General features: G+C 43.0%; 5 protein-coding genes across 6 annotated transcripts; 3 read left to right on the forward strand and 2 right to left on the reverse strand.

The window, feature by feature from the left end:
- Positions 1–99: 99 nt before the first annotated feature.
- Positions 100–10,244, reverse strand: ercc5 (excision repair cross-complementation group 5). Of its 2 annotated transcripts, XM_031729599.2 has the most exons (16): positions 10,024–10,244; positions 9,720–9,895; positions 9,514–9,629; positions 9,239–9,340; positions 8,872–8,938; positions 8,511–8,654; positions 8,173–8,377; positions 7,198–7,886; positions 7,005–7,107; positions 6,364–6,632; positions 4,426–4,545; positions 3,170–3,383; positions 2,582–2,726; positions 1,606–1,806; positions 1,443–1,527; positions 100–808 (listed from the first exon to the last, which is right to left on the reverse strand). In XM_031729599.2, exons 1-16 carry the CDS (start codon positions 10,109–10,111, stop codon positions 284–286), a joined length of 3,249 nt encoding a protein of 1,082 aa, XP_031585459.1. In that variant the 5' UTR covers positions 10,112–10,244; the 3' UTR covers positions 100–283. The 2 variants fall into 2 exon arrangements, with proteins under 2 accessions (XP_031585459.1, XP_031585458.1); XM_031729598.2 differs by having other exon boundaries at positions 7,005–7,886.
- Positions 10,245–10,635: 391 nt separating this feature from the next.
- On the forward strand, positions 10,636–14,887 carry blzf1 (basic leucine zipper nuclear factor 1). The gene is made up of 7 exons (XM_031729603.2): positions 10,636–10,782; positions 11,065–11,162; positions 11,481–11,941; positions 12,179–12,378; positions 12,486–12,614; positions 12,764–12,995; positions 13,098–14,887. Exons 2-7 carry the CDS (start codon positions 11,144–11,146, stop codon positions 13,281–13,283), a joined length of 1,227 nt encoding a protein of 408 aa, XP_031585463.1. The 5' UTR covers positions 10,636–10,782; positions 11,065–11,143; the 3' UTR covers positions 13,284–14,887.
- On the reverse strand, positions 14,888–16,786 carry trmt10c (tRNA methyltransferase 10C, mitochondrial RNase P subunit). Its single transcript, XM_031729602.2, has one exon. The coding sequence runs from the start codon at positions 16,479–16,481 to the stop codon at positions 14,958–14,960; it is 1,524 nt and encodes a 507-aa protein (XP_031585462.1). The 5' UTR covers positions 16,482–16,786; the 3' UTR covers positions 14,888–14,957.
- Positions 16,787–16,906: 120 nt separating this feature from the next.
- On the forward strand, positions 16,907–20,477 carry txnl4b (thioredoxin-like 4B). The gene is made up of 3 exons (XM_031729605.2): positions 16,907–17,107; positions 17,192–17,343; positions 19,513–20,477. The coding sequence occupies exons 1-3, from the start codon at positions 16,976–16,978 to the stop codon at positions 19,676–19,678; spliced, it is 450 nt and encodes a 149-aa protein (XP_031585465.1). The 5' UTR covers positions 16,907–16,975; the 3' UTR covers positions 19,679–20,477.
- A 762-nt stretch (positions 20,478–21,239) lies between these two features.
- Positions 21,240–26,068, forward strand: mrpl16 (mitochondrial ribosomal protein L16). The gene is made up of 5 exons (XM_031729604.2): positions 21,240–21,469; positions 23,135–23,206; positions 24,547–24,695; positions 25,286–25,579; positions 25,718–26,068. The coding sequence occupies exons 1-5, from the start codon at positions 21,400–21,402 to the stop codon at positions 25,907–25,909; spliced, it is 777 nt and encodes a 258-aa protein (XP_031585464.1). The 5' UTR covers positions 21,240–21,399; the 3' UTR covers positions 25,910–26,068.
- The last annotated feature ends 966 nt before the right edge of the window (positions 26,069–27,034 follow it).

The raw sequence follows: 27,034 nt of genomic DNA on the forward strand, positions 1-27,034 counted from the left end.
GAGGCTGAAATAAGACCTGAAAGAAGGAGTTTGAAAACCTGCATCTGTCTCAGTTTCATTGTTGACACACGAGGGCGACAAATGACAGGTGAACATGTATCACATCTCATAGATTTAATGCACAATAATCTCAATGCTGTCACACAAACATCTACAAGCAGGAAAATAATTTTCTATTCATAGTTCATAGCAGTTTTTAACAAAATTCGTGTTTCATAAAAGGGAAACCCTGAGTTTATCAGAGATGGAGATGTCAGACATTTGGGAGTACGTATCAAAGTCCTCATGTCTTCTTCCCCCTGCCTTTTCCTCTCATGCTTCCTCTCCCTCTCGTGCTTTTCGCTCCGCGTCCTCTCCGGCTCCCCTCGAACACAGATCGGGCTGTAACCATAGCAACTCCAGGACCACCGTCGCTGTCCTCACCAGAGCTGCTGCTGCTCATCCTGGTTCTCTTAGGTGGAGTTTTATTAGACTGAGGAACAGTCTTTACTGAGAGGGAGTCATGACTGGTGCTACTGCTATCTCTGAGAGCTGTAAGAGGAGATTCATCAGTCATCTCTGAACCTAAAAAGCCTCCTCCTGCCACAGATCTCCTCACATCTTTCTCCTCTCCTCCTTTATCCTGACTCCCTTTCTTAGACTTAGACGGGGAATGTGTATCGTCCTCACTGTCGTCCTCTTCCTCCTCGGCTCCTCCTTCCCTCTCTTTTCGCTTCAAGCAGGTGACCGCTCGGCGGAGTCGCTGACTGCGGATCGCCTGCTTCTCACGTTGCTCCATGCGGAAGAACGAGTCTATCCGCAGCTGAGTCTAAACCAAAGCAGACAGGACATGAACGATAGAAGGCTACAAGCCAGTTTAATTTATTATCTTTATTATTGATTTTTCAAAAGTTACACAATCTAACTGGAGACATTTAACCCCCTTATTTTAGTTAACCTAACTTTTTTGATAACATGCTAAATTATAACCAACTATCTGCACTGTTTATTGTATCTTTAGGTTTTAGCTTAACATTTAGCTAAACATTTTAGCCGTTTTATGCTATGTTTAACAATAATAATACATTTAATTTGTGTTTCAAAACACTCAAGGACACCTTAAAATCAATTAAATAACAAATCACAGTATGGATAAAATTGTTGATATGCATTTTAAAATATAAGGAGCTATCACAACTAGGCCGAACTAGGCTCAGTGGACAGATAAACCTGAGCGTCATCAGCATAAGAATGAAAATGTACGTGTGACCTAATGGTAAAACATAAATAATAAATAGAAAGGGCCCTAAGACAGAGCCCTGGGGATCACCACTGATAAGGGTTAGAACACAAAGATTTTGTCTTGCATTTTCAAATGTGTGCGCCTCTCTCTCCTTTTTTAAAATCAGCCTACGTGCCAGATTATTGTTGCTTTGACATGCTCACACATGTCGCCTGGTTACCTGCTGGGTGTTGAGCTGCTTGATCACAGGCTGAAGAGTCTCCTCTGTTTTCCGACTGCTCCAGCCAAAGCGACTCAGGCAGAATGTAAAGCGCTCGTTAAGAAATATTCATACATTCAGGAAAACGCAGGCAAACACATTCCCACAAACAGAGAAAGGATATTCTTTGATCATGTCCAGCTGTGGGCGTCCCCAGCTGAAGGAGCTCTCTGACTGGTCAACAGTGGGGTGCAGGTAAGCCTGAGCCACCACAGGGTTGGGGAAACCAGGCTGCAGTTTCACATCCCTCAGCTTCTTCTTAACTTTTGTGTCCCGAGGATCAGATACCAGGCGCTTTTTCTCCTGAGCCTCTGACCACCAGTTACTACAGTTAAATTTAGAAAAAAGGAAAAATAAATAAATAAAAAAATGCAATGATTTGCAAATCTTATATAACAGCATTATTCACAGTAGAACATTTAAAAAAAAATGAGAAAACTATTGGCTCAATTTGAATTTGATGGTGGCAGCATGCTTCAAATAAATTTGGGACAGGGACATGTTTGACTCCAATGACTCCCACCCTTCCATAACACACTGGACAATCTGAAGAGCAGTTTCAGAAACAGGTTCCTTCAACCTCGCAGTCTAAGGGGAACGTTACAGGAGGTCATTCCTTCCCGCTGCTATCAGGCTCTTTAATTCATCCACTTGGGTCAGATCCACACATGTGGAACAGAATTAATCACACCTCAATGCACCCTTTCACTTTTTTACACCGTGACATGTATTTGCACACATACTTGTGCTTATATATTTATATTTATACCTGTATCTCTGTATTTATCCATTTATCCTAATATATATCTATCAAAATCTCAGTTTTTGTACACTCATTTAATATGGGTGGCTGATGTTTGTTGTACATTTGCTTCTATGACAACTCAATTTCCCTCTGGGATTAATAAAGTCTCTCTGATTCTGACTCTGATGTTTGCCACTGTTCCTTTTCTGTCTGTAAACATCTGGAAGTGCAGTGATTTCCACTGCATCAATCCACGCTTGTCTTTAATGCCGTGCTGCCACAGGGCCAAAAGATCACAGACATCCAGTACTGATTTTTATCTTTGTCTCTTGCGCACAGAAGCAATCTCACCCACCTGAACTGTATCAGTGGCTCCAGCCCTGGTCCTGGAAACTCATTCAGTATCTCCATGCCAGTCACGTAGCCGACCCCTGGCACACCCTCCGTGTAGTCACTTCCAAGCAGGTAAGCCAGATTTATCATTTTAGTCCTGTCCAGACCTGACGGAGGCGAGATTACAGGTTGTTAAGTAAACAGGAAAAATAAAGAAAAGGATAACACTAAGCGATAAGACGGTGCTGACAGCCCGTTACACAAACGCCTCTCCCTCATATGTACAATATTAGCTTATGAAATTCCTGTTGTGATGTGCCATCTTAGCACTATTGCAACACTCCCATAAAATATGACACCACTGCAGCTGCAACCACCAATAAAACTAAATCAATCATGCATGGAGCCATGTGGGTCAGTGTGCTGGTTTAAGAGAAAATAACTATAATGTGCCCATGAAAGAACAGGACTGCTGTGTTTCCACAACAGTCATGTATGTAGATTTAATACATTTGATTGGAAGCAGGCTTGAATTCCATCCTTTGATATATATATATTTTTTTAGTATAACTGCAAACACACACACACGCATGACAGCAGCTTCACTGACCGAGCTGGCTCTGCAGGTCGCTGTACTGGTAATGTTCAACATATTTGTCCTGGCTGAAGAAGTTCTTGTAAACGTGACGTCCTCCGAACAGCCACACGTCCGAGTCGTCAGTGATGGTCCCGTGCGTGTGGTCGGCCCAATCGAGCGCCGCACACTGAGCCTCGGCCTCCATTGGAGCCACCAGATATGGGACGCCGAACAGCCGCAGCAGCTCCTGGTTTCAAGCGGTCATTACTCACAAAGCACAACAAGACGACGTAGAGCGTTCTCAGTATCAGAGCTGGTGTTTAGGGGTTTAGGTCTCATTATGTCCTGAGATTTGTTAAAAGACTCTGATCTTAAAATTACAACCCTTTCAGCTCAACAGGCTGTGGATGTTTCTTTGGTCATCTGAGAGATACTTCTGCTCTTAGCAGCTGATTACAGGAGCAGCTGACAGGATTAAAAACACATCGCACACATTGAGCTTTTACCTTAGTGTGAATTTTATGATGGAGAAAATGCTGACAGCATGTGGCTTTCAGGGGTGTGAGCGAGCCAGCAGACGCACAGCAAAGACTGTGAGGTAGCAATGACTCTGGGAATGTCTGGCAGAGGCGACGCTGGGAAATGTATCCCTGCTGGGAGTTAACACCTGCTCTGATCTGTCAGATCCGCTGTCAGCGAGTTAATCTATTTACATGCTGGTTTTTATTTTTTCTAATTAAAGTGTACACATCAACTTTTTAAAAAATATATATACAGGGGTGCACATAAGTGGTCCGCAGGTGCGCATTCGCTGTCAAAATAAAAGACGCGCACCAGATAAGAAGTTGCAACGCGCGTTTGCGTACATATAAAAGGCACTGTTTTTGTCCACTAGAGTGAACATTGAATTTTCACGGCATATTCTGCACCACATCTCTGTGCCTTCATCATTTGTTTGAAGCCAGCTCACCTCCTGCAACCACTTTTCCGAGAATACGCGCTTCTTTTGCGGTTCAGACTCCTTCAGACATTTCTTTGGAGGTGGAGGAACACCAAAGTAATTGCTTAAAGGAGCTTGCTTCTTCGACATCTTGAAGAGTTCTAAACAAATGCCTGTCCTCCTCCAGAAAATCATATGTACGCAAACACGCGTTGCAACTTCTTATCTGGTGCGCATCTTTTATTTTGACAGCGAATGCGCACCTGCGGACCACTTATGTGCACCCCTGTATATATACTTGTTTATGGTTTGCGTGTGGCTGTATGTGCTGATGTGATTTCTCTCTCACCTGGCTCTCCAGGTACATCTGCCCGGTGACTGTGTTGGCCATTCTCTCCTGCTGCTGTTTTTGCTCCCTCAGATTGCTCTGCTCCACCTGCAGGGAGCTCTCCAGGGCCTGCAACTCATCCTGCAGCACAAACACACACTTTTGCATGTCAACCTGCTCATTTTAGTCTTGTTTCTGTTTATGCTGAATAATGCTCGACAAATTATTAGAGATAAACCAGAAAGTGAGAAACTGTCATTTCTTCACAAGCATTAATGGATATAGCTGATAAGAAATTAAAGTGCAGACAGAGAAATGACATGTGTGTTATTTTTCAGTTGCAAAACCTTGGTCATGACTCATCGAATGAGTGTTTGCTTAATAATATTAATACAAAAGGGTGTTAGTTGAGTATCCTCCCAACATCTGGTCTTTCCTCAGGAGACAAACCAACACCAGTTCGGTAAAACTTACTTACACGACCAGCTCAAGTTAATGGACTGGGTTTGGGAATAAGCCCATCATAATAATTCCTTCTTTTAATGATCTGACAGTTCGATCTGAAGTGATCAGAATGATCTGAGTTGTTCTCTGTTAAAATATCACAAAATGCCAGTCTTCTGCAAATCTCAGCACTGAAGAGCCCAAAAATGAGTTAGTTTCACATAAGACGAAAAAAAGAAGAATTTTTTTTACATCTTAGAAAAATCTGGTTCATCGCAAAGACAAAACTCCTAAACACAAACTTAACAACGTATTATATAGTGTACAGTGTAGCGGGGAATGCTCAGACCTCTACATTGGAGAGATCAAACAGCCACTTCATAAACGCATGGCACAACATAGAAGAGCCACCTCGACAGGACAAGACTCGGCGGTCCATCTGCATCTAAAGGACAAAGGTCACTCTTTTGAGGATGCTTATGTTCACATTTTGGACAGAGAAGACAGATGGTTTGAAAGAGGAGTGAAAGAAGCCATCTATGTCCACTGTGAGCGACCATCTTTGAACAGAGGTGGTGGCTTACAACACCAACTGTCTGCCATCTATAATCCAGTTTTGAGATCCCTTCCCAGACGCCCACTCACATCCTGGGCCATCTGACCTCAGGAAATCACATGATAGGGTGGAGCTAGGCTTCACAGCAGGTTCACCCGAAACCCTGGCTGATTGTGACCTACACCCGTTTTCATACCTTGGCTCGTGTGATTAGGTAGAGGATCGACAGGGGGTTCCTGACCCCCTTGGGGGACACTCCCATAGGACTTAAATCTGGGACTCTGCACCTTTTGACCTTAGAACTGAGGAAGCTTCTCGGATGAGAGGTGAAACGTCTTCAAGCAACTTAAAGAAGTCCAGACACTTTTCTTTCCAAGCTCCTTAGACTACGATGATCTGGATGACTGAGAAGCTTCACAGACATATAACTGATAAGAAACCAAAGTACAGACATGACGTACGTGTTATTTTTCAGTTGCAAAACCTTGGTCATGACTCATCGAATGAGTGTTTGCTTAATAATATTAATATGAAAGGGTGTTATTTGAGTATCCTCCGAACATCTGGTCTTTCCTCAGGAGACAAACCAACACCAGTTCAGTAAAACTTACTTACACGACCAGCTCAAGTTAATGGACTGGGTTTGGGAATATGCCCATCATAATAATTCCCTTTTTTTTTAATGATCTGACAGTTCGATCTGAAGTGATCAGAATGATCTGAGTTGTTCTCTGTTAAAATATCAGAAAATGCCAGTCTTCTGCAAATCTCAGCACTGAAGAGCCCAAAAATGAGTTAGTTTCACATAAGAAGAAAAAAGAATAATTTTTTTACATCTTAGAAGAAAGTAGGCCATGTGTGACTATATTTGTAGTACCGCTTGACGACCAATGGATCATCAAGATGACTAATTTTCTGTCTATCAGAGATCAGTAAACTGCAGAATTACAGAAACTTACAACATCAAAGTGTTCCCATTCATTGATGGCTGGAGCTGATCTGGATTCCGTCTCCGTCTCCTCTTTCATCTCATTCTGCGCCTTTGCTTCTTCCTCTGAGTTCAGAGCAACAGTTGAGGAAATTTCTGTTAAACTTTCCTCCGAGTTTCCTTCCGCCTTTGCGTCATCTTTATGGACTTCCTCTGGATGTGCTTTCTCTCCAGTTATCACGAGGGAATCATCTGCAGTCTCCTCTTTTGAGTCGTCTTCTGAGACCTCAATGAAGCTCTCTGAGAAAACAGGGAAAGCGTATATGTGGAAAGCATCAACAACAATAGAGGATCAGGCTGGGTCGCAAAGCGGCTTGCAGCAGACACTTAATAAAGTGTCGGCAAGCAAAAGCGGTTTAATAATGTGCCTTATGGCAGATTTACCAACTAGATCAGCTGAGCCACTATCTGGCTTTTGCTGATGTATCAGGACTGCAGGACCTGAACTAACACTAACGCTTTTAGACCGATCATGGGGTAACTGGCATAATTATACTTTAAAATCTGCTTATTTAAACCTGTAAATCTGACATGTGGAAGCACATGTCACCAACACACTACAGATTTAACTCATTTTGAATGACTGCGATGTGAAAGACACCATTTCTGTACCTTCTGACTCGTTTTCCTCGCTGCTTTCTGACTTCACTTCAGATCCATTTTTCTCTGGAGCTTCGGTGAACTGCTCTAAGAGTGCGGCGGGTCTTCCAGAGAGCTGAGGAGAGAGGTTTGTGGATACTGGGTTTTGACTGTTTGCAGCAGCAGCAGCATCCTGTGGTGTGCGCTCTGGTTCTCGTCTATTAACCTGTTCTTGTTTCTCTACTTGTGTCGGACAGCTTGTCTTTATATCCTCAGACAGTTCTGCTTTCCTCATCCTATCTTCTGAGCTGATCTCCTTTGCTGCTAATCGAAGTGCTTTATTTCTCTGTCCAATCAATTCTTCCATCTCGTCTTCAGAGCTGCTGTCTAACAACCTGTCTTTGTCATGTAAATTTTGCCCCGTGAGCTTCGTATTAAGGTCTTTTTCTTTGAGTGAAGGTTCGGCCTCTTCCTCTGAGCTGCTGGTGACGGCTCGTGGGGCACGGTGATGAATATTTGTTTGATTGGTGGGCGAGCTACTCTTAAATCCAGCAGCTCCACCTTCATCCTCAGCCAGAACCTGTTGGATTGCCAGCAGTGTGCGTGGAGACATGCTGCCGCCATCCGTCTTAACCCGGTCGGACTTCTCCTCGTCAGAGCTGTCGTTAATCACAGCCTGGATAGCTCTGAGTGTCCGAGGCGAGGGCGGTGAGGCGTCTCCATCAGACGGTTTTGATGCTGAGGGTTTGGAGTCGCCTGAGGAGGTAGCTTGCGCTTTATCTTCTTCCTCACAGACGGGACGCCAAAGAGGCTCGGGTTTGTCTTTGGCCCGTCTTTGACAGCCTGACAGGGAGCTCCCAGCCCAGGGTGCAGCTGCAGGTTGGCTCTCAGGGGCTGTCTCACTCTTTTTGGAACCTATGAAGATAAAGTGGAGTGCAGTTTTATAAAGTAACACAGAATCAAGCTTGTACTTTTTCATTTCAGCCTTGTGAAATGTCTGATAAAAAGAACTAAATCATGATGTTTTTGTACAAAAACCTGTTTAAAATATGAACTTATAGATCCATTACTTGTATTCCAATCAACCTTTTCCATTTTCTAAATGAATGTTCAGAGATTTAAATGTGATTCTGAAAAGAAATCTGTAGCACTGGTTATTTATTTTGCAGACAGTGCTGCAACAATCCACTGACTGCCTCACCTTTGATAAGGATATAGTGAGAATGGTCTTCTGAAACCAGCCGCTGTGCCTCCACGCTATGCTGAGCTCCGTCCTGCTGGCAGACATCTGGAGCACTGCCCACACTCCGGTGGTTCATCTCCTTCTCCACACCCTCCAGACGCTGGTTCAGCCGGTTCCTCTGCAGCAGGCCAGCCAGCTGGTACTGTGAAAAGTCTCCGGACCGCTGAGAGAGTGAATAAGCATCAGGAGACACTGAAGCATGAGTGAGGAGTTATCCAGACCAAACCATTCTCATTTTAAAACATTTAAAAATAAAAACACATTAGCAATGACTGTAGCCTGAGAGTGAGGTGTACCTCTGGAGGTTTGTGAAACATGGTGCGCCGTCTTTTGGAAAACTCTTTCATGTCTTTGAGGATCTCATGTTTCATTTCAGGAGGCAGGCTGGCAAACTCCTCTGAGTTGATGTCCATTGAGTTGGGGTCTTCACACACTTCTCCCTGAGACATGAAGAACAAACTCACTTTAGTCAGTGAGGACAGTTATATAATAAAGGTAAAGACAGCTACCCATATGTGAACAGAGGCACAAGGCGATGAATATTACTGGATACAATATAAAGAAGAGTTTGTAAAGGAAAAATTGCAAAAATATGTTAACATTGTGGGGAGATGATACCAATTTGGTGCACTTCAGTGTGCAATGACACCATTTTACCTGATACATGTAATAACTATCAACCATTTCCTCCTCCTCCTCCTCTCTTTCTTCCTCCTCCTCTGAGCTGTAAATGCAACAGGAAAACATTCAGACGTTTGTTATTGCACAATATGTTAGATATGGCATTAAATAAAGACAACCATGCATTTTACTAATTGCTCCTTGGTTCATATGAACTGTTTGGTTATCTGAGAGAAGAGGCCATGAAAACAAAAAGTTTCTAGTCTTGGATATGAAGCCATTTGCTCCTGACCCACCTGGCATGTCCACACATGTGGAGGAAAAGAGCTTTCCAGCATTCTGTTTACCCAGAAAAGACCATGGATTGATTCTAACTTATGTATGCAAGCAAGTGAACAGTAACCTGCTTTTGGCTTTCTCCTCTGCGGGTGGCAGTGCCGGAAGAACATACATGTCATCCACCTCATTTCTCCTCACGCTGGAGAGGCTGGGGAGAGGCTCCTTACTGGGAAGCAGGAAAGAAATGTGTGTTACGTTCAGGCCAAAGCCCTGACACTATAATGACTCCAGAAGGAGAGCAGAGGTATTTTTATTTTGTTGATGTCATTGAAGAATAGGTGGGTAAACATGGGAGGAAGCCTTTACTGCTGGTTTAGGGATGCTCCTCCTGTCCCTCACCTGTGGTCTCCAAGTGCAGCTTTGATAGCCTGTCTCTTCAGGAATGTTTTGAGCAGTTTCTCGTTGGTGTTTCTGGACTCGCGAGTCAGCTCCTCCTTCCTCTGCCTCCTCAGAGCCTGCAGGAGAGCCCCAGGAGAAAACAAGGTTAAAACGAATCGCATGCCTCCTAAACACACAGACGCACGCACGCGGGCACACAGACTTACAAGGGTCTGCTTCTTCAGCAGCGGTGCATCCCCATCAAACACAAAGACTGGCCTGATGCGGAAGAAGAGCAGCTTACAGATGCGGTGGAAGAGAGTGAGCAGGTGGGCGTTGTGGACGCTGTTGCCTTCACGGTCCCTCACCCCTTTCACCGCCTGGTTCAGCCATATACTGATGTCTGAGGGGGGCTCTGGTTAAGGTTTCTGCTATGACTGAAGTTAGTAAAACCTACACACTACTGAGACTGAAGAAGCAAACAGTGGTGGACAGATCAAAGATAAATACAGCATTTCTAACTGAGGATACCAACAGCAAGGATCTTTCCCTCCAGTGTCTCGGGATTGATGGGTTTCCCTGTGCTCTCCAGCAGCCTCCACAGTCCGTGCACTCCCATGGTTAGCAGTCCAATTAATGTGTTAAAAACTGAAACATACCGCCACAATGCCACAGTGCGTTATAAGCACTGAGTATTTGTCCTGAAACCCCTGGAGCAGAAAAAGGGGATCCCTTTTTAACATTTGTTGCAACCGTATTTTCATCCGGAAAGCAATTATTCCCTTCGCATGAAGGTTCCGGGCTTGGGGCGGGTTGGGTCTGAATACTCTGTTACACCAGCGGTTTATCGCAGCATCTATTTCGGACCTTAAATCAGCTGAGGCTTAAGTTGTTGGTATAGAAATGTTAGTAGAATGATAGATAAACCGATCTGAGATCAGTGTGTTGTGACGTTGAGGGGAGCAATAGGTGGAATAGTTCCTGGATTACGTCTGACAGGCTGCGTACGACCTGCGCTACTTTTTCGATAAAACGATTATTTTGTAGATAATGTAACAGCTATTCAAGTTTAGGATTAGAAAAAAAAATTGTGGCTTAATATATACGCAGTTATTTCCATCTAGCGAGGGGGGTTGGAAAGGTGTATTGCTGGTTTAACAGGAAGTTTTGCCTGAGAGGTACAAATCAGGGTAAAAACCTCGCATGAAACTCGCGAGAGGCCAACTGTGTCCGGTGGCAAAACAAACAGCCTGGGGCTTAAGGCTAGTTAAGCGAGGAGGATCATACCCGGTATGTTATCTAATTATATCTGTGATCCACTAGAAACGATACAAAATACACAGGAAAGCGTCTTGTATACTCATTATGACACAGCTAATGTTAATATAACGCAAGTTGTTTATCATTGACGCTGCTCTGCAATCGGCTAACGTTAGCACAGTTAGCTTCCTACCAAGTTACCGTTATCACAGCCTCAGCTGTTAACCCTGACCTTTGACTGGCGGTCTTCTTTAATCATTGAACACTACAGGTGTTAAAAATAATTCACTTTCCCCATTGTTGTTATTACAGGGCGAAGGGCCACCTGAGACGTTATCAAGACGTCGGTTTCACCCAAACAGACTTCCTTCTCACCAGCACCGCCTCCACCATGACTGCTGCTGTTAGAGGTACGTGTGGTTTCTTTGTGCTCTAGTGTTCACATTTTACACACGGGTTTTTACATTTGCTATTTGTAAAGTCAGCGGAAGTAAACTTGAGCAAGAGTTGATGGAAGTCTCTCTTTTTATTGTCTTCATGCGTTTCTTGTGCTGTTTGGTGTTTGCGGAGCTTCTGTTTTTGTGAAACATAAACAAAGCTGACACACATAAGGATTAAAGCTTTACAACATTGTTAGGCATATGTATTCCACTGCACTGTCCGCATGTTAGAGGAATCGGACTCAGTGCAAAGTGTGATCACAATTCTTGTTCCTTTTTATCTTCCAGATTCTGCTAGTGTGCCTGTCCGAGGTCCTGGCGATGGCATGGAAACTGAAAAACCGCCAGCCATCCTGGAGGTTAACACAGATACACTTCCACCAGGTCCATCTGAAGTTCCCCTCTTGAAAGTAGCTAGCCCAAAGCACAGCCCCAAATCTACCCATCCAGCACCTCCTGCCGCCCCCCAGCCGCTCGGCGTGCTCCACCTTGGGAAAGTAAGTCGAGAGGCCTGCACAGAGGTGGAGGCTGTGAGGATCATGGTCCCACGTGCCGCTATTAGCCGGAGCAGCCGCACAGGAGCCACTGAAGCAAAAGGGGAGACCGGGCAACAGGCTGAGGAGCAGGGGTCTCCTTCGCTGCCTTTGGTGGAGGACTGGAGAGGACAGCTGGTGAAGCTGCAGAACTCTGAGCGCAGGCTGCTGCAGGACAAAGAAGGCCTGTCCAATCAGCTCCGTGTGCAAACAGAGGTGAGGCTGCAATGAAACTGACACGCATTATCTAAATATCACACACCGAGGACCTTTTTTTTTTTTTTTTAAATTATTGTGAGCACAACAAAAATGTAACTAATATGGTTTGTAATTCTTAAAGCTTTTTTTTCTTTTTAATGACGAAGTTCTTTACAGTACAAAGTGAGAACACAGTTCAATTTCTCATTCGTGTTTTCAGTTGTAAAAGGAGCTTTTATCAAATCTGTGCACTAGGTGAACCGTGAGCTAAAGAAGCTGCTGGTGGCGTCAGTGGGCGACGACCTTCAGTACCACTTTGAGCGCCTGTCACGGGAGAAAAACCAGCTGATTTTGGAGAACGAGGCTCTGGGGAGGAGTCTGGCACACACTGCAGAGCAACTAGAGCGAATGAGTATCCAGTGTGACGTTTGGAGGAGCAAGTTCCTGGCCAGCAGGTAATGGACACTATAATTCAGTGGAATATAAATTAAAAAATGTATATGTATGTGTGTATTATCGGTATTTTGCTGAATAAACGCTTGAATTTGTGTTGTCTCCTCAGAGTCATGGCAGAGGAACTGACAAATGCCAGAGCAGCTCTGCAGAGACAGACCAGAGAGGCACAAGGAGCAATTCAGGACCTGCTGTTGGAGAGAGAGGAGTTCTCCAGGGATATGATGCTCACCCACAGGTAAGATTGTGACTCACGTGTAGTGATTAAATGAACTGGAGTGTCTATTATAAGAACTCTAAACTTAAAGGATACTGGAACTCAGAGCCACTGATGCTGGCGTAAATGATGGCAGTATGTTTTGACGTTGCTTGTTTTTGTGTTTTCAGATCTCTGGAGCAGCTCCTGGTGTCTCTGCAGTGGGGCAGACAACAGACGTACTATCCCAGCTCACAACCCCTAAGCACAGGAGAGCTGGCGGTGTCCAATCACAAGCTAGCAGACGCCATCAACGCCCACCTGCTGGGTAACAGCGGCGGCAACAGCACCAATGCCGCAAAAAGCAGCAGCGCAGCAGCTGAGCAGCTCTGCAGCACACCGGCTGAGAAGATGGCCGAGAAGGTGAAGGTTTTACGTGTTTGTTTATGATAAATATCATATTTAATTTCTCACATTTGTAAGAAAATCCAGACACTCACAGATGTCACTTGCTTTCTGTCTCAGGTGCTGAAGAGTTTAGATCCCATTTCCTGCTCCAAAAACAAGGCTGAGTCTCCTCTCAGTGACTCCGCCCCCTCAAACTTCCTCAATAGTAAGAAGAGCATCGGCAGGTTTCACCCTTACACCCGCTACGAGAACATTACTTTTAACTGTTGTGAGCGCTGTACAGGAGACATCCTGGTGCTGTAGAGGTCACAGAGACTACCACAAACATCGATGCAGCTTATTTCAAAGGACTGAGTGTAGTTTGAGGGTTACTGGAGCTTTGTGTTTAGTTGGAACAGCAGCAGACAGTTGCTGCTCTCCTGGTTGTGGTTTTACCCTGACTGTTATTTTTACATTTCAGATGATGGTCGGAATATATATGGCTCTACTGTTTATTTTGTTACTTTTATTTGCTCTTTAACTGAATTCAGGAATCGTAACGCAATGATTGGACTGTCACTGGGATGTGACATCAAGGTGAGTCAGTGTTATGTGTTGAACAGAGATGCACACATGCACGCTGGAAGCAATTCACAGCAGCGTGATGATCGGTGACTATAGTCACTGGCAATGGACATGGGCAGAACCTAAGATCAGTTTTTCCCCGACTTCCAGGCCAGCGACTAAAGTGACTACCAGTAAGAGTGATTGACTTATTATTTGAAAGTACAGGCATTTGGAGGTTACCTAGGCAACTGGAGCAGAGAATATATTCATTAAAAAAAAGAAAGTAGAAATGTGGAGATTATAGTTGTTTCAAGCCAAACAGCTGGCACGGCTGCGATACCTTCTACAGAAGTCCTTGTGTAGATGAGTTAGTGAAACAACTTGATCAGCTGTCGCTGTCTTAATGTATGTTGTGACACAACACTTAACTACATTATTGCACCTGGTTATAACCATTGGATATGCTTGCATCTGGCCATTGCCAGCCACTTTGGTTTGCAGAAATTCAGCCAACTCTTCCAAGTTTGTGCTTTTCTTCCTTCTGATCAGATGCAATGTTCTGCACCATCCTCATATTTATCACCACACTGCGTTTATGTAGTAACAGAAATCATTGCCTTATTACTGAATGCAATTCTGAAGTAACTCATCTACACAAGGCATTTTTAGAAGGTTTTAATTGCCACATTTTGACTTCACTCCCAAAATGATCAAAAACCTTTTTTTTCTTAATGTGGCACTATTACTCCTTCGCAGCCTCCAGTCTTTAGTGTGTTTGAGGGTGTGCTGAGTTTTATTTTACATATTCCAGCTGTAAGCTTGATCCTGAGACTTGACAGTATGTTGTGTAAATACCCTCCAGTGAGCTGCTTCCACTGTGATTATATATAAAGTGAGTCAGGGTCCCTCCTATACTGCAGGAGCCACACTTCCTTTGTATAATGGTGCTACCATATTGAGGAAAACACTGTATTAATATATTTTGTTGATATATTTTGTGTATTTCATGATGTAAATGCATTAATATACATTTAGTGTTTTGGAAGTGGACAGATGGTACTACAGAGCAAAAATGACTTTGACTCTTTTTTCTCTCTTCATTTAATCATGTCGTTTTTGTTTTGTGTCTATTAATATTTAAAAAGAAATGTATAAGGGCTGTATTTTTGCTTCAAAACACATTACGATAAAACAACTGGTAATCGATTGAAAATATGTAATTAAAACTGAGCTGTTTCTTTCATCTCTTTTGGAAACGGCTGCTCTTTGCAGTAATAGTGATGGTTTCATCTGCAGTGAATGCACAACATCCTTTGTTTTTCTAAAATAAAGACCAAAGTAGTTTCTACTTTTCTAAAATGCATTGTTGTCATTAAAGCAGCATTTATTCACTTTCAATTTCCATTTACAAAATAGCAAAAGTTATTTTTCTCACTCCTCATGCCACCACATCCTGTTCTTGCCTGCACTTTTTCTGGCTTCTATGTCACTCTTTAACGATGTCCGTACTTTGGTTCCAGCTGGTGTGTTGTCTCTGTCTCTTCCAGTGAACCCGGACTCTCTGTGCTCTTTGTTTTTAAATGTGTTTATACTTCTTTTCTCTCCCGACCTCGGTGGCCTGTCGCCATCATCTCTGGCTCTGTGTCTGGCAGTCTGTGTCTGTTGTTGGTGGAAGCCGTCGTGCTTCCTTTTAGGCACAAATTGTAACGCCTCATCCCATCTACCTGTATCCTTGAAAGAGAGCATAATGCGGATCATCTGATCCAGAGTGAGATTTTTGGCTCCCATCTCCCAGTGGAGGAACTCATCAAGGGGTAAACGAGCTGTGGCCAGCTTCAGACGCTTTGCATTGGCCAGTGATAAGCCTGTCTGGATCGAGCGGTCCACTAGAGCTCCGATGATATAAACCTTTGAGTGGTCAAAGGTGCGGAGGACGTTAGGCGAGTCTGCAGTGAGGTACACGAGCTGTTCGCGGGGGAACAGGTCTATGTGCTGCCGCTCAGAGGTGGTGATGAGTAGGCGCTCCCACGTCTCTGAACCGTACCGTTGGAGCAGCTCCTTCTTGTAGAGTCCATCTGGCTGCAGGTTGCAGAAGTGGAGATGGTAGGGCTCAGTGGCACGCCGGTTTAGCCCTTCCACCTCCATCAGCTGGGACACCGTGTTCTCGATCTCCCGCCTGGACATGTGCGACTCATAGCTCATGTCAAACACCAGCGGCTGACCGAACACCATGGACTGAGCGGACTTCCACGCCAGCAGCTTGTCCAGAGAACGGTCCCAGAATTGGAGGAAGAGTGTATTTTTCAACCTGGGTCCCCCCTCGCCCTCCCCCTCCCCTTCCTCTCCACCGCTCTCCAGTTCTCTTTTCTCCATCAAAGATGCTTCTCTCTTGGCCGCCTTCTGCTGCTGCTTCTCCTTACGGGCCTTTTTGTGGCGCTCCCTGATAGCCAGGTACTTCAGGTACTTCTTCCTGGATGACTTGGTGGTGAGCTTCGCCAGTGTCTCCACCTCCTCATCAGTCATCTCTTCAGGTACAAGCTTTCCAGCTTGCTGCCACATCGCAACCAAATCCCGCATTGCCTCCAGAGAAGACCCGTCCTTTGAATCATCTCCTGGCTCTTTCAGGTTCTCATCATCATCACTTTCCTCTGCTTCATCTTGAACCTGCTTCTCATCAAATGCAGCCTGGGATCTCATCACAGACTTCCACCTGTCCAGATCTAGAGCCTCTGTTTCTTGGGGTTTACCTGCTTTAGTCTGTGCAGCATCTTCCCCCGCTGGGCTGATAGCACTGAGGAGGCGGATGGACACCGCGATGGACGCTCTGTGCCTGCTGGCTCTGCTGTTGCTGGTATTAAAACTGCACACTTGCCTCCCGGAAGTGCAGAATGGCACAGAATGAGCGCATTTCCAGAAAACAGCACAGCCTCTGGGAGTGAAGAGCCGCAGCAACATCGCCACAAATGAAACGAAACAAGAACTGCTTAGAAAACCAGGAGAGCCAGACTGTTTTTACAGAAGCGCTTCTCCCAGACTCCCGGTGTTATTCAAGTGTTACAAGTAACGGCAACATCTCACTCAGAGTCCAGAACGCTCTCAGAGGTATGCTCACATGTGTTGACGGCCAGGCTTCTCAAACATTAGGGAAGAAGGTCACGGTGTCACACTATAATATGTCGTAGAGGAAACAACAAGGTGGCACAGCATCGATTGTCTTTGTTGAGAAGAGAACATGAGCAGTTTTCAGTCATCTAAATCTATATAATGTATAAAAATTGTAATATGATATAATAAATTATAAACCACAGCCTATTTAAATTATTTCCACAGTGTCCCTAATTAAAGTTAAGGCGGATATTTGATGGTGTCGCACACGACGCAATGATGACGCACTTCCCTCCCGGAAGTAAAACAAACATATAGGGGTAAACTAGTTCGTTAGCCTCAAAATGAGTTTGTTTTTGCCCAAATTAACGTGCAAAAAAGATATCGATGAAGTCATTAAAGGGGTGGCAGAAAAAGTCGTGGTTTTACGGTTCGGCAGGGACGATGACTCGGTGTGTCTGCAGCTCGACGAGATTGTAAGCTGAAACGGTGACATGAATGTAAATCATGACTGCTCACTTTCTGCTTTAGCCCATGTGTCTCCTCTCTTTCTGTTGTAGCTCTCTAAAACTTCCCACGACTTGAGTAACATGGCGTCCATTTATATCGTCGATGTTGATAAAGCTCCTATTTACACGAGATACTTCGACATAAGCTACATCCCCTCCACTGTCTTCTTCTTCAATGGACAGCACATGAAGGTCGATTATGGGTGAGTGGAGCTAGGGGTCAGAATGACATTAACCTAAAATCACTATAGGAAAACATTAGTTTGAAGCAGTTGAATAGCTTGAACCAGGGAAGTGACCCGAGTGATTATCGAGGGTCACTGAGCTACCCCTCATTTCTTTACATTTTGCTTGCCAGACTTTCTTGTTTTTGTTTTTGTTTTGTTTTGTTAAACAAACGCTTAAAAGACAACTTACCAAAGAAGCAATCTAACCCCCCCCAACACACACACACACACACACACACACACACACACACACACATGAACACGGGTCTTTAGGCAGCAAAAACACCTTATGTGTCCCCGCTTATTTAGTTGAATCTATGATACGTGCAAAAGATAACAGACATTAATTAACACTTTTCACCTACAAGGTTATTCACAAATAGCACTAGCTGAAAACCTAGCATATGTGATTATGGTGTGCAGTGTTCCCTTAAAATACATATGAAAAAACTGTAGGAAGTCAAGTTACACAGAATGGTGCGTAATAAGCCACCAAATAAGGCAGAAACTAGAGATTTTTTGATGGTAAACTGGTCTTGAAGTACAGAAAGAGAGCTGTGCAGGAAGTGTGATTTTTATCATTGTGGAAGCAAAACTGCCAAAGTAAGAGGGACTGCATGACAATGTTTATCAAACATGAAGTGTAGTTTTTATCTTCTTTTGTCTTCTTTGCTGCTGGTTCAGTGAATTTTGTTTTAGTTGTTTATTGTTTGTTGAAATAGCTTCGCAAGATTTAAGCTGAGATTCTGGCATTTCTGATTAAATACATTTATATTTAAAAATTGATTTCAGTATTTAATGAATCAGTATCGCATGATTCAAATAAAAATCGATTTGAATCGGGAAATCCGTTTTTTTTTTTTTTAAACTCACCCCTAAACCCAAGCACACTGCAAGTGCAGTAAGAGTATACCTGGATAGGGAAAAAAAACCACACCATAGAAAACTATCAGTGATGAATTGGCCGCCCCACCGCCCAGACCATAGCATTATTTACGCACTGTGGGGTCATCTTAGATATATAGATAGATAGCCCTTTATTTGTCACGTGCATATGCAGTGAGATTGGACCCCTTCCGACCGTACATACATTTCACATACTTCACATTGGGAAGACAGGTGGAGAGAGGTAGGATGGAAACAGTGAATATGCAATAAATGAGGGAAGATGAGGAGGAAAAAGAACTCCATCCAGACTGAGCTCCTACAGGAGGACAGTTTGAGAACAGAAAAAAAACACCTCAGCACAGAGAGCACATGAATCTTTACACCACCATATAACACAAAGGACGTGCATCGGAGGAGGTTGAAGGAGGGAGGAGGGTGATTGTATATCTGTGTCTGATTATGTGTGTCAGTGCGCGTGCGTGTGTGTATCCTGTATCAACTGAAGAGAGAGCGTCCTTTCACCCAGTTCTAAGCAAAAGTCAACAGTTCTCCAGCTGACGCAGTTGGCCTTGAAGGATGTGGCCAGAGAGTCAAATCACAGTCCTGTTATCAGGGCGAGTTGTTGTTCGAGCCAGCTTTCAGCCTTGAAGCCTTCTAAGCCGAAGACTGGGTAGCTGAATGAGATGATTGTTTGGTTTAAGGTTAGAGCGACCAGGCTGCATTTGATTTCGCAGGTGATCTAATATCCATCACTGGTCCCCGGGTCTATCCAGTTCTCTTTGCAGAGCTGTGAGCTTCTCCAAGCTCTTATCCATATTGCGTTCAATAAGCACAGTCTGAGTACTCATGGCTCTGCCCATTGTGTTGATCTTGACCGACAACAGAACATTCATTCCTGAAGGCTGTTTATAGAAGTTATGTAAAAGCTTGCCTAAGAGAGTTCAGGTTGTGTTGCAGAATAAAGGTGGTCATACCAAATATTGACTTTCAAACTCATCGAATTTTACAAACTCTGATGCTCTATTTCGATTTATTCTGACACGTTTCATTAAAGCATTGTATTTCCTTTCCTAAGTTTAAAGAAACAAGGGATTTCAGACTTTTTTCAAATTCAGTTTTGATGGCATGACTTTCAACTTAAGAATAATCAATGTCAATTTTATGGATACATATCAACACATACCAAAAGTATAAGCTACTGCTGATGCGCAAACTTAGAATAATTCCAACAGTTGTTAATAATTGTTTGTCTTTCAGCTCTCCAGATCACACCAAGTTCGTTGGCAGCTTCAAGACCAAGCAAGATTTCATGGACCTGATTGAAGTGATCTACAGAGGAGCCATGCGGGGGAAAATGATCGTCCAGAGTCCCATAGATCCTCAAAATATTCCCAAATATGATCTCCTCTACCACGGGATTTAGAATCTGTGACTTTATTCATTGTGTGATGGGCAAGATGCTCTGCAGAGTAGCACTGACGGCTGCTGAATGAGTAACAAGAGACATTCAGACTTTGAACCACAAAGTAACTGTTTGAGGAATACTAAAGTGCCTTAGATTTAAAGACTGTTGCATATTTATTCTTTTCTGTTGTTGTTGTTGTTGCAGAGATCAGATTACCAACAGTGTTTTTGCCTTTACTGTTTCTATTCCTGACACTTTAAAGGTTCTTCGTTGTGCTTTTGACCATTTTTGCTAATGCTATGGAGCACTAATTCACTTAGACAGGGAGTGTGACAGTAAGGAAGATTGCAGGTTAGTAAAAATGGATGTCAACGGAAGTGTTTTGCAAATATTTGATGATATAGGAAATGCAAACATTAGGGATGTAAAGATGTTGACTGCAGGGTAGTCTTTGCCAGTGTTTAACAGTACTATGTGGGAGGCTGGAAAAACTGAAACAATTTCAAATTTTACCTGTGTTAAATAATGGCAGGTGCACACTTGTAGTGGGATTTGTCAAATGTTTCATAGTTTAATATGTTAACACCAGAATTTTTTTTTTTTTATCAGTGAAAAATATCATTTAAGTGTTGTTGTTTTTTTTCATGCTATCCTCACATGTTTGATAGGTGTGTGTTTTGCAACAGTTTTTTCTGATTTTTATCACTTTTCTCGTAAAAATGTCTTGAACTGTGTTAGCGTTTCCTGTGGTAAACCAGTGTATGCCACATTTATCCAGTGTACATGCTCTGCTGTTATAATAAAATTTCAACCATCAGTTTTCTTTCCCCGCAGTTTTTCTCTGGGTTCTGTCTGCTCTACAGCTGTTAGCGCTGCTACTTGACAGCACAAAGGTTCAGCCCTCCTATTGGACAGGTGTCTGTGTGGAGTTTGCATTTTCTACCGGTTTAGAACATGTTTCTTAGGGTCACTGGTGTTAGGTGAGGCAATTAGATTTGACCTTCTGATGACACCAGTGGACTGTGGTATAGAAGCTTGTTTCTGCCACTGAAACAAACATGTTTTGATTGACAGAGCTAAGTTGAAATTTTATCTCAAATTTTCAACTTAATTCGAAATTTTACTTTATTTATTTATTTATTTTCAATTTTGAGTTCGAGTTTCTCAACAAGATGAGTTAGTAAGTTGAAATTTTGAGATGATTATTCAGAATGTTTAAACTTATGGGTGGCAAAAATATATTATTTACTTTTTTAAGTTTTGTTTGTTCAGTGACACAAAAAGAACTTCCATAGAGCAGTGCACATACGTCTAAAATCCCCTATAGGTGGATAATAGAAGTAGGTTTAAGATCTATTGACCTTTTTAGTGTTAACGTAGATTTTTACGATGTCAGCTCCTGAACTCATGTGCTAAATGTGTATATAAATCAAATACCACAATAGATTTTGTACTTTAATGTGATATGTTTATATCACATTAAATATATCACATTAATGATAATAATAAATAATAAAAGCGAGTAAGAGGGTTGTGTGTAATACTTTTATTGTGAAAGACAGGAACACAGGAAGTGTTTCTTTTTCTGCCGGAAGTGTTACAGTAACTCCGCTATGGCAGCGACCTTGTGTCCAACGTGGTGTTTGTAGAATTTTATATTATTCAGACACCTAAAATGCTCATACATGTACCACACGGAATGACTGTCTGTTTGTAGGGTCCATTTCAACGCTAACATCATGCTCTCCCTCATTAAAGCTGCTGCCGGCGGGCTGACCGGAATCTGTCAAACCAGCAGTCACCTACAAGGTAATACAAGCTAGCTAATGTTAACCTCATCATAACGTTAACCTCCAGGTAAAGGTGGAAACAGGGCAGATTGATTAGGTTACGGACACGAGACTGCAGCTAAACTCCTTTCCCATGCTAACGTTACACAGTTTAGCCTATAAAGAAAGGCGGTGTGTGAAGACAGGGTCCTGGTCAGGGTTATGAAGTAGACGGGCAACCAGCTTTGCCAGGGGGGTATTTGGCTCAAGTCACCAAGCTGTGCCATTATGAAATTAAATCCAATAAAAACGACAATTAAAAATAAAGAGTGAGTTCATTCGTATATCACAGTGCAGTAATGCACCGCTGTTATATGCTAAAAACTCGTTACATTTATATTTAAAAGAGGATCGCAAGAGTCAGTATTGTAAGGTTTAGTAAACCTGGTCACTGAGCCACCTTTACCAGCTATACAACAAATTCAAGCATACACAAGTTACTTTAAACCACACCGTACACAGTAGGCTCATAGAGAAGAAGTCACAACACTACAGAGAGAAATCAGGAGAGATGTTTTCTCTGGTGCCGATGTGGATTAGTGAGCTCACCACACACTAGTACAGTGACTGTAAGTGCACAATGTCTTCCAACACATTTCCACTATTTTTGCAGTTTTTGAGTGAGGTCTTGCCTTAAAACTGGGCAAAAGTATTGAGCCACTCATACATACATACTACATAATTTGGTCAGCTGTGGAAACTCCTACCTTAAAGCCTCTTGCACTAAGTTTTTGAGCTGATGGTAAGGAGATGAGGTTTGGGGCTCTGAGGTTATTGAATCAGCAGAGCTTTGGCAATTTTTCACTCGGCATGCGCCATGGCATTTTGCAGCACCGCTTTGGTCAACCACTTCGTGACAAACACAGTTACTACAATTTTATTACCAGAACTGTTGCACTGGTGGCATCTTATTACAATACTATCCTCGAAGTCAGTGAGCTCTTTAGGTGACTCAAAAATACCTGAAATCAAATATATATACTTTTGTTCAAGCTGACAATTGACCACATGAGTCATGAGTGGTACTTCCCAAGTCTAACCTGCACAGGTCTGCTCCAAAGTCACAGTCCTCCTCAGTGAGCTTGGTTTGCTGCAGGAGCACTAAAACTACTGTTAACCGATTATTTAACTTAAGCTTGTGGGGTTAAAGTTTTACATGACCGAACTGTTTGACTGACTTAAATTCACATGTGATTGTGGAAGTGTATCAGTAGAATTCAGCTGAAGGGGTACAGTGAGCTTTTTGGACAGGACCTGGACCCCCAAAGGTCCCGTTCTAAACGCCGAGGCTGACTGAAGTGATTAGACATTTGGCTATGCAAAGCAATTCTATGACAGAAATGCCATATTCATTTTATTCAACAGGATATGATAATTACATTATGCCAAACGAGAAACCTGCAGTTAAAAATAAGCCGCACATGTTCAAAGAGCAGCTGACTTCCTGTCAAAGCTGGACACCCAATGAATAGATTTCAACACAGGACATGACAACATCAGTTTCAGATGAGGACAAGTCCACCACAGACTTGCTTAAAGAATTTTTTTCGTAAATATAACAGCCCACACAAGTAAGACTTGTTTTGTTTCTGAAAGCCACAAAATTTCCCTTGCACAGTTGTCTCACGTGTCGTTTACTCCACAGGTCCTTTGCACGGCTACTTGAAAGTCCTCTCTGCAGGGCTGAAGACATATGAAATCCCTCCAGATTACAGTGGTAATTAATCATCTTCTTTTCACTAATTTGCATCAGGCTGCCTAATTTTTATGGCTTTACACTGCTGGTCCTGAGTTATGCTTCATTCTCATTAAACAACCCCAACCATGACTTAAATCACAGCATGAAGCTTTCAAAAGTAACCCCAACTCTCAACCTGCGGGCCTTTAAATGCTGACTTCTCCTCCTATTAAGAAAACATGAAATATATTTATTGTTTCAAAAATCCCAGTTGTTTAATACAGATTGTGATCTGTATGAAGGCCGCTGTTCCAGTGCGCTCCAGCGCTGCCATTCAAAGGTGCTATTCCTGCAAAGTTTCAAAAAGAAATCCACTATGTGCTGCTTTTGCATTTGAGAAAGAAAACAAGGGATGTGGTTTTAGCAGTCACAGTTTTCCTGTTCATGAGAAAAGGGGAAAGTGGAGGTGACATGCTTGTGGATTAAAACGGCTGACAGAAGGCCCAGCGGCTCTGTTCTCAGCACTTTTCCCATGATGCATTTGGTGCAAATCGAATACAAGAGCTCACAGAAACTCTCCCGGTACGCTGTAAAACATCTGCAAACGCACAGTCAACTCAGACTATAAGAGTTCAGTGTTCTCTAATGGAGACTAATGCAGAGGGATATACCAGCAGATGTGCGTGAGTCAGTAGTTATGATTCATGTGAAAATGAAACTGACCTGGATTTAAAAAAAAAAAAAAAGGAAATTACTGTTTGTAGAAGAGGTCTGATTGTGCTGACCTGTAAGGATGCTCCCTCTTGGTTAGCACAGAGGTGCCACACAGACCATTTTGCCCAGTGCTCAGCCCTGTTATCTCTAATAATGTCCTGTGCATTTTCCTCAGCTATGCACAAGTTCAAAATTGAAAAGGTGAAACCAAAAACACGTTCATCTCACTGTAGATTTGGAAAGGTCACCAATCAGACTGCACTGCAATGTAAACATGAACAGTGGGAAGACATATATAGTTTTCCTACAGTCGGGCGTATATTGCTGACGTAAATGTGCCTGTAGCAGGGATGTACAAATCTTTAGCGTTTGGATTTCTTCTAGATGTGTCATGGCAACACAATTCACACTTTCCATGCGTCAATTCACTCACTTCTGTTGTGAAAAGGTCACCTCTGATCCACAACACTCATGGAGAAAATTGTGCCTGAGGTGCAGTTTTCACCATGAGTGTTGCGTGGACTATTAGTATAGCAGTTAGAGCTCCAATCCCAACCCTTCTCCACATAGCAACCTTTGTATTTGCATCCAGCACCCTCGGTTCTGGTGTTCAGTAGCAGATAATATGTGACGTGTTCCTTCGTGCCCGTTTTTATCCTCTACAGATGTGGTGCTGCCGGACAAGCCCAAACTGAAGTTTTTGAACAAGGTGCCGAACTTAAAAAAGGCCAAGAAAGAGGCAAAGAAGCTGTGGGATATCCAGGGACCAGCTAAGTCTGCAAATACCTTCACCACGGGACAGTACGCTATTGTGGTGGGCGCATTTATTTTACTTTAGATATCGCTGACAGGTGTCTATGGACCTGTTCATTGTTCAGATAAACCGCTGTAGTGGTGCATATTTTACAGGATATGACTAAGTGCCCTGACATTTCGTTTGTTCAGTGCTGACCAAGATTTATAGTTATAAAATAAAAGGTGACTCAACCTGGTTCTTTTTTTATTTTACTCAAGATATTTTTTTTAAAACGTACTTGCTGGAAAAACTTAACAGTACATCTGCAGGTTAAATGAGATGAAACGGCACCTGTCTGTCACACAGTGGCCACAACATGGTAACTTTAAGACTTTTACACAGTTTAAATGAAGTGAGATATTTTTATGTTTGGCCCGGGTAGATGGTGAAAGTGAGTGATGGAAAACAAAGCCGCTTTTTGTGCCAGAATGTTTTGTGCCAAAGTTATGTGGATTGATTTAAGGGACTGCAGTTTTTGGCATTAAACAGACTCACGGGTTGCTGCCTGGTTTTAGCTGTGTGCTGCCATATTTTTTTTTAATGATTAAAAAATAGAGAATAACACTAGGTGACCTGTTTTCTCTGTCTCTCTCTGATCTGATATACAGGCCATGGGAGGCGGGTACCTCCACTGGGGTCATATAGAGATGATGCGTCTTACCATCAATCGAAAGATGGATGCCCGGACCACGTTTGCAATGTGGCGGATCAACGCCCCTTACAAGCCCATCACACGGAAAGGTCTGGGTCAGCGCATGGGTGGGGGCAAGGGAGCCATCGACCACTACGTGACACCGGTTCGTTACGGACGTTTGATCGTGGAGGTGGGAGGAAAGGTGGAGCTGGGCGAGGTCGAGCACATCTTGACTGAAGTGGCAAAGAAGCTTCCTTTTCCTGCGAAGGTGAGATCACAGATAAGGCATGCACTGGTGGGAGATAAAGTCTGAATTGTTTTCAGATGATGTGATTTGATTAGAAGTGACCACAGTTTTTACCCACTGGTTCTCTGTGTTAACAGTATTCTCATGTCTTTATTCCAGGTAATGAGCAAAGAGAGTCTAGCAACCCTGCAAAAGAAACAAGCTGACATGGAGCAGAACAACCAGAATCCCTGGACCTTTAAGAAGATCGCACAGGGCAACATGCTGGGCATCAGGAGGGTGCTCAGCCCCTTCGACCTGCACAACCACGGACGCTTCACGGGCAAATTTCACTTTCCACAGAGGGTGTGACACACCCGAGGGACTGAAATTTAATAGTGTTGTAATGTGAAGAAGATTCTAGAATTCTGAAATGCTCCATCTTTGAGTTTTATCTCAGAATCTTCTGTTATCTTTTTGGGGTTTTGTGTGTTTTTCCAATTATGTTAGCAAATATATCATGTTCTTAAAGTGGTGTTTTTGTCTATTTTTTGTGCTCATCACAGTTTATAAGGGTTTGTATTGGTCAAATGTTAGTGAAACTTGCAAACACTTAATGGCTCTTCACCAAAGTTGTGATGGTTCATGAGCTGGCGGGGTGCCCTGCCACTGGCATTTTGGTTATGCTGTGGCTCATTTTCAGTTAGCTGTTTAACTCATTTCTGTCTAATAGGGGGAAATAAGATGTAAAGGTTAAACATTTACATGAAAATATAGATTTGAGTGTACAGATTAAACCACATGGTGTGTGTCGGTTGCTCCAATATTTACTGTCTTCTTAAAATGATGAGCAACACTTTGAAGTGAGGAACATGAAATCTTCAACTTGTGGCTTCTCAGCTCAGTGGTTAGCATTGATCCCTCACAGCAGGAGTCCTTTGTTCCCGTGTCTGTGGAATTTGAAAATATTCTCCCTGCTTTTATGGGTTTCCTCCAGCTTCAGGAGCTCTGTTTCTTCCTGTATTCAAAAACACACAATGTTCATTCTCCCCCTTTAACCCTGTGGCGTTCAGAAAGGCACTTGCTCACTCATTAATTACTCATTAATAGTTATGATGGCGAAACCACCGTCAGGGCACTTGCTTACTATTAGTTCTGACGCTGGAAACCGTGGCAGAGCTGAAAATCTTATTTTCACTGGGAGTGACAAGAATGGACAACATCAGCATTGAGGGACAGCTCAGACTGACTATCTTGGAGAGGTAGGGTTAAAGCATAGCCGGTTACTTAAATGAAGATATTTTATAAGTGTTGTAATTTATGCCAAACATTACTGGCTACCAAAGTATGCATCCCATGCTATAAAAGATCATGAACTAGAAATATAATGCCCCAAATATATGCAGAGAATGTTAACTGCACATTGTCAAGCTAACAAAACTTTGAGTGCTCAGTGTTACAGAGAGTGTCCTGGATTTTTGGCATTAACGCACAGCC

This window comes from Oreochromis aureus, linkage group 1 (assembly GCF_013358895.1).
Source record: "Oreochromis aureus strain Israel breed Guangdong linkage group 1, ZZ_aureus, whole genome shotgun sequence".
Taxonomy (NCBI): domain Eukaryota; kingdom Metazoa; phylum Chordata; class Actinopteri; order Cichliformes; family Cichlidae; genus Oreochromis; species Oreochromis aureus.

What these genes read in the sequence shown, in the direction of transcription:
- blzf1 (XM_031729603.2), top strand. An exon ending in AGCTCCGTGTGCAAACAGAG is followed by an intron (nt 11,942 to 12,178) that starts GTGAGGCTGCAA and finishes TCTGTGCACTAG; the next exon opens with GTGAACCGTGAGCTAAAGAA. An exon ending in GATATGATGCTCACCCACAG is followed by an intron (nt 12,615 to 12,763) that starts GTAAGATTGTGA and finishes TTGTGTTTTCAG; the next exon opens with ATCTCTGGAGCAGCTCCTGG.
- txnl4b (XM_031729605.2), top strand. Translation starts at nt 16,976, where the DNA reads ATGAGTTTGTTTTTGCCCAAATTAACGTGCAAAAAAGATATCGATGAA. An exon ending in GTCTGCAGCTCGACGAGATT is followed by an intron (nt 17,108 to 17,191) that starts GTAAGCTGAAAC and finishes TTTCTGTTGTAG; the next exon opens with CTCTCTAAAACTTCCCACGA. An exon ending in CACATGAAGGTCGATTATGG is followed by an intron (nt 17,344 to 19,512) that starts GTGAGTGGAGCT and finishes TTTGTCTTTCAG; the next exon opens with CTCTCCAGATCACACCAAGT.
- ercc5 (XM_031729598.2), bottom strand. Translation starts at nt 10,111, where the DNA reads ATGGGAGTGCACGGACTGTGGAGGCTGCTGGAGAGCACAGGGAAACCC. An exon ending in ATAGTTATTACATGTATCAG is followed by an intron (nt 8,655 to 8,871) that starts GTAAAATGGTGT and finishes TTCATGTCTCAG; the next exon opens with GGAGAAGTGTGTGAAGACCC. An exon ending in AGCAGCTCAACACCCAGCAG is followed by an intron (nt 809 to 1,442) that starts GTAACCAGGCGA and finishes GCTTTGGTTTAG; the next exon opens with ACTCAGCTGCGGATAGACTC.
- mrpl16 (XM_031729604.2), top strand. Translation starts at nt 21,400, where the DNA reads ATGCTCTCCCTCATTAAAGCTGCTGCCGGCGGGCTGACCGGAATCTGT. An exon ending in AACCAGCAGTCACCTACAAG is followed by an intron (nt 21,470 to 23,134) that starts GTAATACAAGCT and finishes TTTACTCCACAG; the next exon opens with GTCCTTTGCACGGCTACTTG. An exon ending in AGCTTCCTTTTCCTGCGAAG is followed by an intron (nt 25,580 to 25,717) that starts GTGAGATCACAG and finishes TCTTTATTCCAG; the next exon opens with GTAATGAGCAAAGAGAGTCT.
- trmt10c (XM_031729602.2), bottom strand. Translation starts at nt 16,481, where the DNA reads ATGTTGCTGCGGCTCTTCACTCCCAGAGGCTGTGCTGTTTTCTGGAAA.